Raw genomic sequence first — 15,393 nt, forward strand, 5'->3', positions numbered from 1 at the left:
GGTTCAATTTTCATTTTGTTAGTTTTTACTGGTAACCTATATAAGTCTTACAGAGTACAAACTGCGATACATGTTTCGCCCCAGAGAATTTTTCCAGGCATGCGTTTAAGTACTCGGAGGTTCTTGATGGCAGTAATGTATTTCCTGCCCCTGTGGTTCTCTACTTTTTATCTCGTGCAGAGGGTTTTCATCCTTATTTGCGACTGATGCTTCACAAGTGGTGGGTGCGACCTGAGAGCAGCTGTACAAGGAGCAGAATGGACACAAGACCAGCTGAGAAGGGGTTCAGATATTGCATCTTCCTTTCAAATGGTAAACTTTACATTCACCAATACCAGGACAATAGATGGAACTGTAGCATGGATGGGAATTGAAACCTAACGCTGTTTTGTTTATACATATTCAAACTTACAGTTTTCTGTTTTTATATTTGTTTTCAAATAACTGTTAATCTTTTATTTTTTCATACCTGTTAGATGAAGAGGTATGATTGAAAAGTGTGCTTCAATATGTTTATGGTTATTTATAAAAACGTTAAATGCTGTGTATCCGTCTGTTTCATGTAATGAAATGAACTGTGTACAATAGGGATTGGGGAAAGAGATACGCCACAATGGTTTAGAACATTTTTAATTCTAGCTACAGAGATACTGAGTCGAATTACATATATCTCATTAACATTTCCAGATTACAAAAAATGCAGCTGTACAAATTTGCATTACCTTTTGCGCTGCTTGACACCAACCAGAACAAAAAAATGAAACTTCCAGTTTTTGGTCGCAGGTTTTGCTGCCAATGTCAATGCAAAATTGCATCAGCACCAACACAATCTTGTAATTTGGAATTGTGGTGCATAATTTCACAGCAGTGGAAATCTGTGCAGTTTATCCCTTTAATGAAAGCCATGGATAAGTTTGGACCTATGGAATGAATGGACTGCCCATTTGTGGGAAGGGTATTGAGGGCACAATATTAAGATTATATGTTCTGTTTTCTTTTCACAGTGTTGGGAGTCCTTTTGTGCCTGTACCAGATGGAGCGGTACCAGTTCATTACCGTCAATGATACCGCCAAGATCTCCTGCTTTTTAACTGCAGATAACCGGGACGGAGGACACAGAGTCCTCTGGTTCTGGAGGGGAGCAGAGGAGACTGTCACATTTATTGAGACCTGTCAGGATAACAAGATTGAAGGAAGATTGGAAAGGGGCGACCAATCGGTCCCCCCGAACGTATGGCAGAGTACCACGATCCCCCCGGGAAGCCATCTTGGGCGGGAGGCGAGTCTCGGCTGGTATGCCCGAAGCGGCGTAGCCGGGGCGCGCCTTTTCCCGCCCTCGAGTGGGTTGGCCTAGACACTAAACGCGGCTGGCCACGCCCTTGGGGCAGGCAGGGGCGGGTTTACGCCCGCCCTGAAGACGGATAAAAGGAGAAGCAAGACCAGAAGGCATCCTCTTGTTCCTGTGCTCTGAAGCTCCACCTCCTTGCTGCACGTGAGCTCGAGACGGAACGAAGAGCCAATTTTGAGCGTTGTAATCGTTCTTGTTTGTTTTTCAGATATTCTGTTGGGGAATGCCGAGGAAGGTGGGAAAGCGAATGACTACCGACCAGATGCTGCGTGTTCTCATGAAAGAGGTGACCGACCTAAAGAGGCGAATGGATAAAGACGAGGAAGGGGGGCCGAAACGTCCTTTGGCGGGAACAGCCCCGGAAGGAAAAGGCAAGAGGCCCAGGAGGGGAGCAGCTGGGGGAGACATCCCGAGTCCCAGTGTCCCGCTTGAAGCACCCACTCCCGTGCCGGAGGAAGGGAATCCGATTCCCGTTGTGGTCACCCCCGTGTCCGGGGAAGATATGCCGCCCGAGCTGGCGGCACAATTAGCAGCGTGGTTGGGTAAAGGTAGCGAGGGCACCACGGCTGTCGATGCGCAGGTGTTGATGAAGCAACTGCGTGAAACTCGGGAAGCAGCGACGGTATCCACGCCGGCTGCGGCCGCAGAGAAGCCACGGGGGACGGTTTTAGTCGCAGAGACAGCGTCCGGTGCAGGTAAGCGGCCATTGCCGATTGCGAGGGAGGAGTCGGCACCCTCTCGAAGGGAGAAGTTGGGCCAGCATGTCCCGTTAGCTATTAAAGAAAAGATATGGGCAGGGGAGTATGTAAACATCTTCTCGTTGCTTACTGATCATTATGAGATGGAGCATGTTAAGGGTCAGAAGGACCTCATGCATCCGAGTGTTTGGCGCGCAAAGATGGCCGCCTTTAAGGTAAATGAGAACATTGGCAATTGGGGCAAGGCATGGGGGGTTTTCACATCGATCTTGGGAGAACGAAGGCCCGAATTGCTACCCGAATTGCCGATTTATCAGTCACGAATCATGGGGTACTCTGTATCACACGAGGGTAATCATTGGTTCTGCTATGATAATATTTTTAGAAAAGCAAAAGAACATGATAAAAACTTAACTTGGGATTGTTATGATTCTGTGTCCTGGTCCAAAATGAAGGATACTGGTATGTTGAAATTGCCATTGGTAGGGAGCAACGTGGGCGAATCCTCCCGTCAGTATGCGGGGACGCCCTTTCGCTCAGGTACGGGTACCGACAATCACTCGAGGCCTACCGGCAATGCAGGTAAAAAGAGGGTTTGTTGGAACTTTAACAGGGGCAAATGTACTAGGCCCCAGGGGTCGTGCAAATTTAGACACGAATGTAGTGGGTGTGGGCAATCATCCCATCCTGAGTCCATGTGCAGAGCCAAAACGGGTGATAACGGGGGTAGAGGAGGTGCCAAACAGGTCTAACATAGTCCGAGGGGCGCCTTTACCTACCCCGATTGATACCTTGGCAATGATTCCCTGGCTCAGCGAATACCCGGATCGTGCTTCCGCTGGGGTGGTGCGGAACGGGTTTTCATATGGTTTCCGCATCCCAGTGGGGGACTTTCAGGGTGTGGAAAGATGCAAAAATCAGATATCGGTCTTGCAGCATGCGACCGTGGTACAGGAAAAGATCCGGAAGGAGGTTACTCGAGGTCGAGTCGCCGGTCCGTTTAGTGTACCCCCGGTTGCTAACTTTGTTTGTTCTCCTTTAGGGGTGGTTCCCAAGAAGGACCCGGGTGAATTTCGGCTGATACATAATTTGTCAGCCCCACGTGGTCTTTCCGTAAACGAAGCGATAGACCCGGAAATGTGTTCAGTACGGTACGCATCCTTCGATGAGGCCGTAGCCATTTTGAATCGCCTGGGGCCCGGTGCGCTGATGGCAAAATCTGATATCGAGTCAGCGTTCCGGTTGCTCCCGGTACATCCAGACGATCAGCGTCTCCTGGGATTCATGTTTCAGGGTCAATATTACATGGATAGGTGTATGCCGATGGGATGCTCTATATCTTGTGCCTATTTCGAGAAATTCAGTAGTTTCCTACAATGGGTCTTCACAAAGAAGACGGGTTTCCAACATGTGATGCATTATCTAGATGATTTTTTGTTCCTGGGGGCAGCCGGGGATCCGGAATGTGGGCAGGCTTTGGCCGCATTTTGTGTTTTAATGAATCAGTTCGGCGTGCCACTGGCACCAGGTAAGACTGTGGGTCCTTCGACTTGCCTCGAGTTTCTGGGGATCGAGTTAGACTCCGGAGAAGGTTGTTTCCGTTTACCAGGTGATAAAGTGTTAAAGTTCAGGGCATCCCTGCAAATGTGTATGAGCGAATCTAAGGTTAAGCTGCATCAATTACAGCAGTTAGTGGGACAGTTGAATTTTGCCCTAAGAGTCATACCAATGGCCCGCCCTTTTTCCCGTTCGATCGCTCAAGCCATGGTCGGACTGAAGGAGGGCCATCATCGCACAAGGCTCTCGGCAGAGGTCCGCCAGGATATGCGCATTTGGTTGGCATTTCTGGCGGATTTCAACGGTCGAGTCGTCTGGAACAAACCGGCCGTGTCCTCTGAGGAGCTGGGGCTGTGGACAGATTCGGCAGGGAGCATAGGTTTTGGTGCCATTTTCGGCACTCGATGGTCTGCACAAAAATGGCCGGCATGGTGGCATGACAGTGGACTGACAAGTAACATTGCTTTCCTGGAACTTTTCCCCATTTTTGTGGCCCTGAGAACGTGGCCCGAAGGGTTCAGAGATCACTCTGTGGTATTTTGGTCTGACAATATGACCGTGGTTGAGTGTATCAATAGCCAGGCAGCACGATGCAAATGGATTTTGAGACTGCTTAAAGAAATCGTATTACTGTGTATGCAATTGAATGTGCTATTCAAAGCAAGACATGTCCCGGGGGTAATGAACCAGGCGGCTGATGCCCTTTCTCGTTTTCGTATGCAGGCCTTCTGGGGTTTTCTTCCCACAGCGGACCCGGAGCCGGCACCCTTTCCCGAAGCTCTCTGGTCTCTCGGTGCCCCATACTTCGTAACCTCGTGGGAGAGAGTTTAGCACCCAGGACGAGGAAGGCATATGAAGGGGCGTTCCGGTCCTATTTAGCCTTTTTGGGGACTGCTAGTGAGGAGCTTTGGGGCCAGGAGGAATGGGTAGTGAACTTTCTGATGTCTTTACATCTGGCAGGGAAATCGGTGGCCACGGCCCAGAGGCATCGGGCGGCCATTTCCTTTGTTGCTAGGGCTCATGGGATCCAGGACCCGACAGCGTCTTTCGTTGTGCAAAAAGCGCTACGTGGGTGGCAACGCCTTGAGGGTCGCAGAGTAGACGAGAGGCGCCCGATAGGTTTGGATAGGTTGGCCCAGTTATTATCCAGACTCCCTACAACATGTTCATCTCACTTTGAGACAGTGTTATTCCGAGCCGCTTTTACGCTGGCATTTCATGGGGCTATGCGGGTAAGCGAATTAGTGGCGAGGAACAAGCAGGATGTTACGGGAGGGCTGTGCGCAGAGCACGTTCAAATCAGAGGGGAGACAATGACTGTCTCGTTTGTAAGGTCCAAGACTGATCAGAGCGGGATGGGCGACTGCATAATTATACGCAGGATTCCCGGGTCGTCCATGTGCCCAGTGAAGTGTTTAGAGGATTATTTAACACGAAGGGTGGCATCATGGGGGGGGACCTTGTTGAGACACGCGGACGCCACCCCACTGACAAGGTTTCAGTTTCAGCGGGTGCTTGCGATGTCGATTACAGCTGCGGGCTTGAACCCGGGCGAGTTTGGGACCCATTCCTTTCGGATAGGGGCTGCTACAGAGGCTACAGCCAGGGGTCTGAATGTAGAACAAGTTAAACGTGTGGGGCGTTGGTCCTCCAATTGTTATAAAAGGTATGTGCGTTTGCACATGTTGTGAAGCTGTAATGATGTACTCACGCTTCTTGTTTTGTTTGGTTTTCAGTTACGCAAGCCTACGAGGCGGGGCGGACTATGCAGTCGACCCAACACCGGGACAGCGGTCAGACATCACCGGCTGTGAAAAAGGAGGTGTGGGTCGTGGGCCACTCATACGTGAGGCGTGCCGCGGACGTATTCAAGGCAGGTGACATGGTGCACGTGGCTGGGGAATACGGGTACAGTGTGTCCTTCTACGGAAAGGGCGGTCTCTGTATTGACCAGTTTCAAACATTTTTCGAGGGTTTGCTAGGGCGGACGAGGTCACCGCCGTCTGTAGTCATAGTACATCTTGGGGGCAATGATTTGGTCACCACTGGTAGACGACTTCTCCTGGAGGCGATGCTTTCCACTGTAAGTTGGTTAGCGAGGAGAGTTCCAGGGTGCACAATTGCGTGGTCCCATATGATCCCACGAAAAGTGTGGCGGGGGGCTTTTTCTGTTTCTGATTTAAATCACTCTGTGAGAAAAATTAATAACAAAGTGAGTAGGTTGTTCCGGTCCAATGCACTGCATTCTATTTCGCATGGGTGTATTAATGATGACAGTATGTATTTGGGGGACGGTGTTCATTTGTCTCGGGTGGGGAATGAGTTACTCATAGGAGACTTCATAGCTTGGCTAAAGACGTTAAAACATGACCTTTAGATAGGAGTGTGGTGGGGGGTCCGGATAGCCGGTCAACTATCCGGACCTGTGGCGGTAAGGTCATGATCGGTGAGCACTAATTGGAAGATCCCTATGAGTGGGCGTTACCCATTACGGATGGGGGCGCTCGGGGGAGGTGGCCATTGGCCCCTCAACGGGGAGGCGGTCCCTTCTAAGGATGGGTCGCCGAAAGGAAAGGGAAGGCGGTCAAGGCCCCTTCATGGGTAGGAGGGGTTACAGCCCCCTCCTGGTGAATTTCCCGGGGCCAGGACGTCTGCGACGGCAGATGTGGTAAGTTGTGTGGGGTGTGGGGGGGGTCTACGCTACCTTCTAGATACCTCACACGAGCCTCGTACGACCTTTAAGTGGCGTCGAGTTTTTTTGGGGCCCCCGTCAAGTCAAGGGAAATTGGTAGTTGCACTTGAGGTATGCCTCCGTGCCGCCCCTCACAAGGGAGGGGGATATGTCTGGGTTAGGGATCTTGACACCGGTTACGACCTTGCCGTTGGCCCTTAAACGTTAGGATGTACAATTTCAAAATTTCAAGTAAATGTTTTGTAGGATGTTAGTTCGGCTAGGAGAACCTTTGTATTAGAGGATATGTTAAGGTTAGCCAAACATCGCAATGTGGTAATGAAATTGTACATAATATGAAACTGTTGATTTAATGTTTTCATTTTGTTTCATATTTTAATAAATACGGCCGGGAGGGTCACTCCCTCCCGTCTTCCAAAAACTTCAGAACTGTTTCCGGTTTCCCATCCTTGGGGATTGTGTTGAGAGGGGGTGGCGGGTATCTCAGCCATAATCACTGTAGATCTGAATCCCGTCGCGCAACCCTGGAAATCAACAGTACGCAGCGGAATGAGAGCGGTGTGTACTACTGCGCTTATCCAGTACTGAACAAGCTGAATTTTTCCAGCGGAGTCACACTCATAGTGGGAGGTAAGGTACCTTGTGATTTTCACGAGCCACACTTTTTGTGTTCTCTGATATATCAAAGTGAGTCGATTGGTATAGTTCAATGATGCATATATCAAAGGGAACTAGCTACCATATAGAAGCTCCTAGTGTGTGTTTGCGGGACAACACATTCGTTGTTTAAAAAGACCCTCACTCACCAACCTAGTTGGTGATATGGATCATAATCGGGTCCCACCCAAGGTACTGAGTGCACATTGGGTGCGATTCAACGCCTGGATACAGCGGAGATGGTTTTGTGCAGTGAGTGTGCAGTGAAGGTGAAATGAATGTGATTTAAAAAGCTGTCCGTAGGGTCTCAATTTACCACAAAAGGCTATTTTAATGTATGGGCCCTCAGCAGTAGTTAAAAATGAGAGGTGGATATGTGGGGGATTTCTGGTGATCAGAGTTTCTGTTCTTGTTTTCTTTTGTAGTTTTTGTCTGCCTTTGCATAATGTGGTCTCATTGTATCCTCTTGATCTTAATCTTAGTGATGTTTCCTTTATTCTCTGTCTTGTGTCGTCTTCTGTTGAGCAATTTTGTTTCATTCTGGTGAATTCTCCGTAAGGAATACTTTCTAAAAGAGACTTGGGGTGAAAACTTCTACCATGTAATATGCTATTCGTTGACGTTTCCTTTCGGTACAAGGCGGAATTAATTTGATCCCCCTCTGTATATATCCAGGTGTCAAGGTAAGCAATGCCTCATTTGCTTGTAGTGCATGTGAACCTTGAGCCTAAGGTATTTTCATTCAATATGTTAAAATATTCCCAAAAGTTTTCCTCAGAACCGTTCCAAATTATAAACGAGTCGTCAATAAATCTGACCCATAAAATTATACTGTTCATCTGATTCTGGTTTTGTGTGTTCCAGGCTCTTTCCTTTTCCCACCACCCCATCACGATATTCGCGTAGTTTGGCGAAAAGGAAATGCCCATGGCAGTTACGCACTCTTGCCGATATAGGTCATGATTAAAGAAGAAGACGTTACTTGTTAAGCACAGTTCTATCATTGTCAATAACATTTTTGGGTGCTCCAATTCAGATATGTTTCTCTGTTGTAAAAAATATGCACATGCCTTCAACCCTATGTTATGCTCAATTGACGTATAGAGCGAGACCACATCTATTGTAGCCATGATGTAATCCGGGCTCCAGCTTATTCCAGTAAGGATTCTTAAAAAATCTCCCGTAGCGCGTATGTAGGAGTTTAAACTTTGTGCGATGGGGGCTAGAAAGTGGTCAACATATTCCGGTATTTTCTCATCAAGCTAGTTCCCTTGGATATATGCATATAACCCCAGGGGAAGTGAACTGGCTTCAACTTTTTCCTCTCTCTTCATTTTGATTTTGATAATTATAATTCAATGATGTCATAATTATTATAGTCTAATAGAAAAGAATGAAACACAATGGGAAAAATATGTAATTGTTTTACACTCTCATATCTATATGTACATCTCAAGATGTATATATATGTATACATATGTATACATACATACATATAAATACCCACATATATCTACTTCTATATCTATATATGTATATATATATATATATATAGAAAGCGACGCACCACCGACAAAACTTTTAAAGGACCCGCAGGAATGGCACAATCCGATTCTTGTTTGGGCGCAGCAGGTGGCTTAGTTTACATCCGCTTTACCATCCCGGAGCCCACTGGAGGGCAAGAATTGTGTCTCGACATGGGTGCCAGAAGCCTAAACCCACTGGAGTGTAATAATTATTTCCAAATTGACTGCATCTACCAGCGTGCAGTGTTAGTATGGAATTATTCAAATTGGCACAGCCGAAGCCAAAGCAAACCATAGAACACGTGGGGGCAAGATGCAGGATGGTCAAACAGGTTTCTAACACAGCCTCTGAGGAAGAAGTTGAAAGTGCTTCGAAACGCGTCAGGCTGATGAGACTGAATACGAGTTGGGAAACCGCATGTGCATGAAATAAAGTAGTGTTACTTACCTGTTAAAGAGTGCGGCTTCATCTCTGGGCTGCTTGTTGTGAAATATATATATATTTTCTCCCAGGAATAAACTTACCTGCTGCATCTATCTTGTCGATTTACAAAAGGGGGTGGTGATGAACAGAGTGTCTGAATTGAGCAGACCACTCTTACCCAGTCCAAAGATCAGGGCTTGATCCATCACCGTTATTTATCTCACTGCCCCATCCCAGCTCAGAACCTGGCTATATGCAAATCAGTCTGTCCCTGGCCCAGTGCATCATGGGAACAGGGCAGACTAAACTACCAAGCCAATTCTTTACCAGAAAGGAGACAAGCTACCGGGGACCGGTTTCTGGCATTTCAGCCTCTTCGGCCCGGCTTGCTTGAATCCTGATGGAGCAGTGAGAAAGGGACTCATGTCTGAGTATACCCTGCCACACCTATAGTGGCCAAAATCGATTTACAAAAGGGGGTGGTGATGAACAGAGTGTCTGAATTGAGCAGACCACTCTTACCCAGTCCAAAGATCAGGGCTTGATCCATCACCGTTATTTATCTCACTGCCCCATCCCAGCTCAGAACCTGGCTATATGCAAATCAGTCTGTCCCTGGCCCAGTGCATCATGGGAACAGGGCAGACTAAACTACCAAGCCAATTCTTTACCAGAAAGGAGACAAGCTACCGGGGACCGGTTTCTGGCATTTCAGCCTCTTCGGCCCGGCTTGCTTGAATCCTGATGGAGCAGTGAGAAAGGGACTCATGTCTGAGTATACCCTGCCACACCTATAGTGGCCAAAATCGATTTACAAAAGGGGGTATCTTGTGGGCTCGCCTGATTTCCTGTTCTCTGGATCTCTGCTCTGAAATATATATATATATATATATATATATATATATATACATTGTTTTCTTTATTTTCTGAAGTGCATAGCAGACCCGGGGTTTCACATCGCTTTAAATGAGGTGTGTACTTAACATTAGAAAATGCATTCGATTATATTCACATTCCTTCACATTTTATCGTCCGTGGAGACAAAGTTAAAAGAAGAGACAAGGCACACTCCGATTTACAAGTCAGGCTTCCTGCTTACCTTCCGCGGTGGAAGATCACACGGGGAAAGAGCCCTAAAAGGTCATTGAAGTGTTTCTTCCAGCCGCATCAGCAGTGCTGTCACACACAGACTGACAACATTAAACAACTTCAGCAGACAACCTGCTGCTAATTATTTTAACTCAAAGATGTATGTACTTATGCTGCCTGTCAGTTTTCAACTTCAAGCAGCTGACACTCAGCCTGTGGTACTGTGCAAAAAAGGCTGGGACGAGTCAAGATTATCTAACAATCACCTGTACATAAAAACGTTAGTTTTCTTTACAGAGTAAACTTTAAAGTATTTCCAAATAGCCTAGGAGCATCCAAGGTGCACTGTCTCTGTTGTTTGTACCTATTGCATTTTTTATTTTAGCTGTAGCTGCTGTATCTGAAAAGGGTTGCAGAGTGTGGATGTATTTAGGTTAAGAGCAGCCCTCTCACTGTTTTGCTGCTGTGGGAGCCTCCCCGCCTCCCTGTCCTCTGCTTCTTGGGTATTATGAGGGCTCTGTGGTGTGATCTCACTGGCTCTTTCTGGTCCAGCTATGATGGTTGTGATTTTATCACTGTTGTTGCCTCACACTGGCAGATGAGAGTGAGGTCGAGGCAGCTTATCCCATATTGGAGGGTGGGGCAGAAACCGAAGGGGGAGAGGGGTTAGTGTTTCCATGGGCTAAATCATTGACAACAAGCACATCATATGGGGTGACACACTGCCAAAGAGTCTAGGCACCCTAATTCCAAAGTCATTGCTATATTTTTGTCCTTTTCAAACAAGCTACATTGTTGCCTGCGTTTTAATTTTTATTTTCAAAATCTGGCCAATATTTGAAAACAACACATTTATATTAACTACATGTGCAGGGCTTGGCGTGGTAGTCCCTTTACAAACAACGTCATACCTCTACAAGCATTACTTTGGAGGGCCTGCTCCGCAGTGTATATTTTGAACCCTTACCAGAACTCTTATGCTCTTTTAAGATATTCATGAGAGTGAGTCTGAGCTGTCTCTACCCAATCAAAAAGCATTGGTCCAGCTGATGACTTTGGAGAACAAATGTGTCCAGGGCTTCAGGCTTCATCATTCATGGAAGGAACAAAATAGAGTTGAGCCGCAGATAGCGACGTAGCAAGGGTTCCATGTGCCATTAAAAGGAGTGACTGCCCTCTGATTCAGTGGTACTAGACAGCCATAGTTGGGTGCAGTGAGATTCTCACCCATCTATGCCCGGTGTCACTGTACATGCCGCACTAACAGTGGCTTTCCCTGACAGCACACTTCCATTTGCACTCTCTGGTATTATTAAACCAGTCTGGGCCCAGCTTTCAAGTCTCAAGGGTGGTGTCTACTAACCCTCTTCCAGATAGGATGGGGGCAGGTAAGGCCTAGGTGCTTCTGAGGTCATCCCGTGTCACAGGCGGTGCCGGCGTGGCTGGGCGGGTGAATGTCCTCAGGGAGTAGATGTGTTTCAGCCTGCATCCAACACACAATACAGCCTGCATCCAACACACAATACAGCCTGCATCCAACACATAATACAGCCTGCATCTAACACACAATGTGGCAGATTTACAATTCCAGGCGCATCCCTTCAAATCAGCAGGGATGCGCCAGGAAACTTGAGACACGTATCACAATCCTTGCGCCACCATGGATGCGCCATATTTACAATGCGGCGCATCATGGCGCAAGGAAATGCAGGGGAGTGTTGCATCTGCCGTCGCAACGTTGGCGCAGTGCTGGAGTTGCGTTGCAGGCGCGACGCAACTCCAGTACTGTGTCAACCCGGACTATCTTGCACGTGGTGCGTCACACCTTACGCCTGCTCCAAGCAGGCGTAGAATTTTTACGCAGCGGGTCGGAAAAGTGACTGAGTGAAATCTTGTAGATTTCACTCAGGCACTTTTCCGAGGTGTTCCTGCACCGGAACGCCCCCCTCCCCCTGCGCCGAAACACCCACATGAAACCTGACGCAGGTTTCATGTAGCGCAGGGCTTTAGAACGTGACGCATCTCCCTACATGCGTCACGTTGTAAATCCCCCGCAGCATGGCACTAGCTTTTTGCCGCCGCTGCGTCACAGAAGTGACGCAACAGCGACGCAAAAGTAGTACACGGGGCTTGTAAATCTCCCCCAATACCTACAGAGACTCTGATTTCCGCCTTGTTGCACTGCACAGCACCTGCACACAATCTGGAAAGGGGCGACCAACTCGGTCCCCCCGAACGTATGGCCGAGTGCCTCGATCCCCCCGGGAAGCCATTTTTGGGCGGGAGGCGCGCCTCAGCTGGTATGCCCGAAGCGGCGTAGCTGGGGCGTGCTCGTTCCCGCCCTAGAGTGGGCTGGCCTAGACACCGACGCAGCCAGCCACGCCCTCGGGGCAGGCAGGGGCGGGTATACGCCCGCCCTGAAGACGGATAAAAAGGGACGCAAGACCAGAAGACATCCTCTTGTTCTTGTGCTCTGAAGCTGCACCTCCTCGCTGCACGTGAGCTCGGGACAGAACAAAGAGCCAATTTTGAGCGTTTTAATTCCTCTTTTTGTCTTCTAGATACTTCGTCTGAAAAGATGCCCAAGAAAGGCGCGAAGAGAATGTCGACCGACCAGTTGGTTCGGGCCCTCATGAAGGACATGTCCGAAATTAAGAAACGGTTGGCGGAGCGAGACGGTGAGGAGGGATCGGGGCGTCCACCGGCCGGAGGGAAGCCAAAGAGGCCGAGAAGGGGGCCGGTCGGGGGAGACGTCCCGGTTCCCTGTTCCCCGCTCGAGGCGCCAGCCCCGGTACCGGTCCCGGTACCGAAGGAGGGGAATCCGATCCCCGTAGTAGTCACCCCGACATCCACTGAAGATATGCCTCCCGAGTTGGCGGCACAGTTAGCGGCGTGGTTGGGGGACAGCAGCGAGGGCGCCACGGCTGCCGAAGCGCAAGCACTCATTAAACAGTTGCGCGAGAAACGTGATACAGCCAAGGTGCCCGCGTCGGATGCGGTGATAGACAAGCCACGAGTGGCGGAGGCAGCGTCCGGTGCAGGTAAGCGGCCATTGCCGATCGCAAGGGATGAGTCAACACCCTCTCGTAGAGAAAAGTTGGGGCAACATGTTCCTTTGGCAATAAAGGAAAAGATTTGGGCGGGGGAATACGTAAACATTTTCTCCTTGCTCGTTGATCATTATGAGGTGGAAACTGTTAAGGGCCAAAAGGATCTGATGCACCCAAGTGTTTGGCGCGCAAAAATGGCCGCCTTTAAAGTGAATGAGAATATTGGTAACTGGGGTAATGCTTGGGGAATTTTTACGTCAATTTTGGGGGAACGTAGGCCTGAATTGCTCCCTGAATTTCCAGTATATCAGTCACGGATTATGGGGTACTCGACATCGCACCAAGGTAACCAATGGTTCTGTTATGACAACCTTTTCAGGAAAGCGATGGAGCATAACAAAAGTTTAACCTGGGACTGTTACGATTCTTTGACATGGAATAAAATGAAAGAGTCGGGGATGTTGAAAGTGCCGTTGGTGGGGAGTTCTGTTGGTGAGTCCTCCCGCCAAAATGGGGGGACGCCCTTTCGGTCGGGTACGGGTACAGACGATTATCCGAGACCCGCCGGAATTACAGGGAAGAGGGGTTTCTGTTTCAATTTTAACAGAAGTAAATGTACTAGGCCCCCGGGATCTTGTAAATTCAAACACGAATGTAGTGGTTGTGGGGCACCCCATCCTGAGTCCTCGTGCAGAGCCAAATCGGGTGAAAATGGGGGTAGAGGAGGCGCCAAACAGGTCTAATATAGTCCGAGGGGCGCCTTTACCAACCCCGATTGATACCCTGGCAATGATTCCCTGGCTCAGCGAATACCCGGATCGTACTTCCGCTGGGGTGCTACGAAACGGTTTTTCATACGGTTTCCGCATCCCGGTGGGGGACTTTCAGGGTGTCGGGACGTGCAAAAACCAACTTTCCGTCTTGCAGCATACGACTGTAGTACAGGATAAGATCCGGAAAGAGGTTACCCGAGGTCGGGTTGCCGGCCCGTTTAGTGTTCCCCCGGTACAGAATTTTGTTTGTTCTCCTTTAGGGGTGGTCCCCAAGAAGGACCCAGGTGAGTTTCGATTGATTCACAATTTATCAGCGCCTCATGGCCTTTCTGTGAACGACGCAATTGATCCAGAGATATGTTCGGTGCGGTACGCATCATTCGATGAGGCCGTAGCCATTTTGAATCGCCTGGGGCCCGGGACGCTGATGGCGAAATCAGATATCGAGTCAGCGTTCCGTTTGCTCCCGGTATACCCGGAAGACCAACGTCTTTTGGGATTCATGTTTCAAGGTTCGTATTACATGGACAGGTGTATGCCGATGGGGTGCTCTATATCTTGTGCATATTTCGAGAAATTCAGTAGTTTTCTACAATGGGTTTACACGAAGAAAACGGGTTTTCGGAATGTGATGCATTACCTGGATGACTTTCTGTTCCTTGGGGCCGCTGGGGATGATGAATGTGCCCGGGCCTTGACTGAATTTTGTGTTTTAATGAATCAATTTGGCGTGCCATTGGCACCAGGTAAAACGGTGGGTCCCACGACTTGCCTCGAGTTTCTCGGGATCGAGTTGGACTCTAGTGAGGGTTGTTTTCGTTTACCAGCTGCAAAAGTGTCGAAATTCAGGGCAGCCCTGCAAATGTGTATTATTGCATCTAAAGTTACGCTGCATCAATTGCAGCAATTGGTGGGGAAGTTGAATTTTGCCCTAAGGGTGATCCCGATGGCCCGCCCCTTCTCCCGTTCAATTGCCCAGGCGATGGCTGGCCTAAGAGAGGGTCATCATCGCACGAGATTATCGGCCGAGGTCCGCCAAGACATGCGTATTTGGTTAGCATTTTTGGCGGATTTCAATGGTCGAGTCGTCTGGAACAAACCGGCCTTGTCCTCTGAAGAGCTTGGTCTATGGACAGATTCAGCGGGAAGCATGGGTTTCGGCGCCATCTTCGGCACAAAATGGTCGGCACAAAGGTGGCCAACATGGTGGCATGAAGAGGGGCTGACGAGCAATATTGCTTTCCTTGAACTTTTTCCCATTTTGGTGGCCCTCAGAACCTGGCCCGATGGATTCAAAAATCACTCTGTCATATTTTGGTCTGACAATATGACCGTTGTAGAATGCATCAATAGTCAGGCAGCACGTTGCAAAATGATTTTAAGGCTGCTTAAAGAAATTGTCTTACTGTGTATGCAACTGAACGTGGTATTCAGAGCAAAACATGTCCCAGGGGTGATGAATCAGGCTGCTGATGCACTGTCTCGTTTTCAAATGCAGGCTTTCTTGGGTTTCCTTCCCTCAGCGGACCCAGAGCCAGCACCCTTTCCCGAAGCTCTCTGGTCTCTCGGTGCCCCGAAC

The 15,393-nt window shown here is 48.8% G+C and overlaps 1 protein-coding gene across 1 annotated transcript in view; it reads left to right on the plus strand.

Moving 5' to 3' along the window:
• Positions 1-257: 257 nt before the first annotated feature.
• Positions 258-15,393, plus strand: part of LOC147673685 (uncharacterized) — a 42,265-nt gene continuing 27,129 nt past the window's right edge. The window contains exons 1-3 of the mRNA XM_086945521.1: positions 258-312; positions 1,005-1,172; positions 6,773-6,925. Coding sequence (XP_086801647.1) covers positions 258-312; positions 1,005-1,172; positions 6,773-6,925 — 376 coding nt within the window. The remainder of the gene's footprint in view (positions 313-1,004; positions 1,173-6,772; positions 6,926-15,393) is intronic.

Source organism: Lissotriton vulgaris, chromosome 12 (genome assembly GCF_964263255.1).
Source record: "Lissotriton vulgaris chromosome 12, aLisVul1.2, whole genome shotgun sequence".
NCBI lineage: Eukaryota > Metazoa > Chordata > Amphibia > Caudata > Salamandridae > Lissotriton > Lissotriton vulgaris.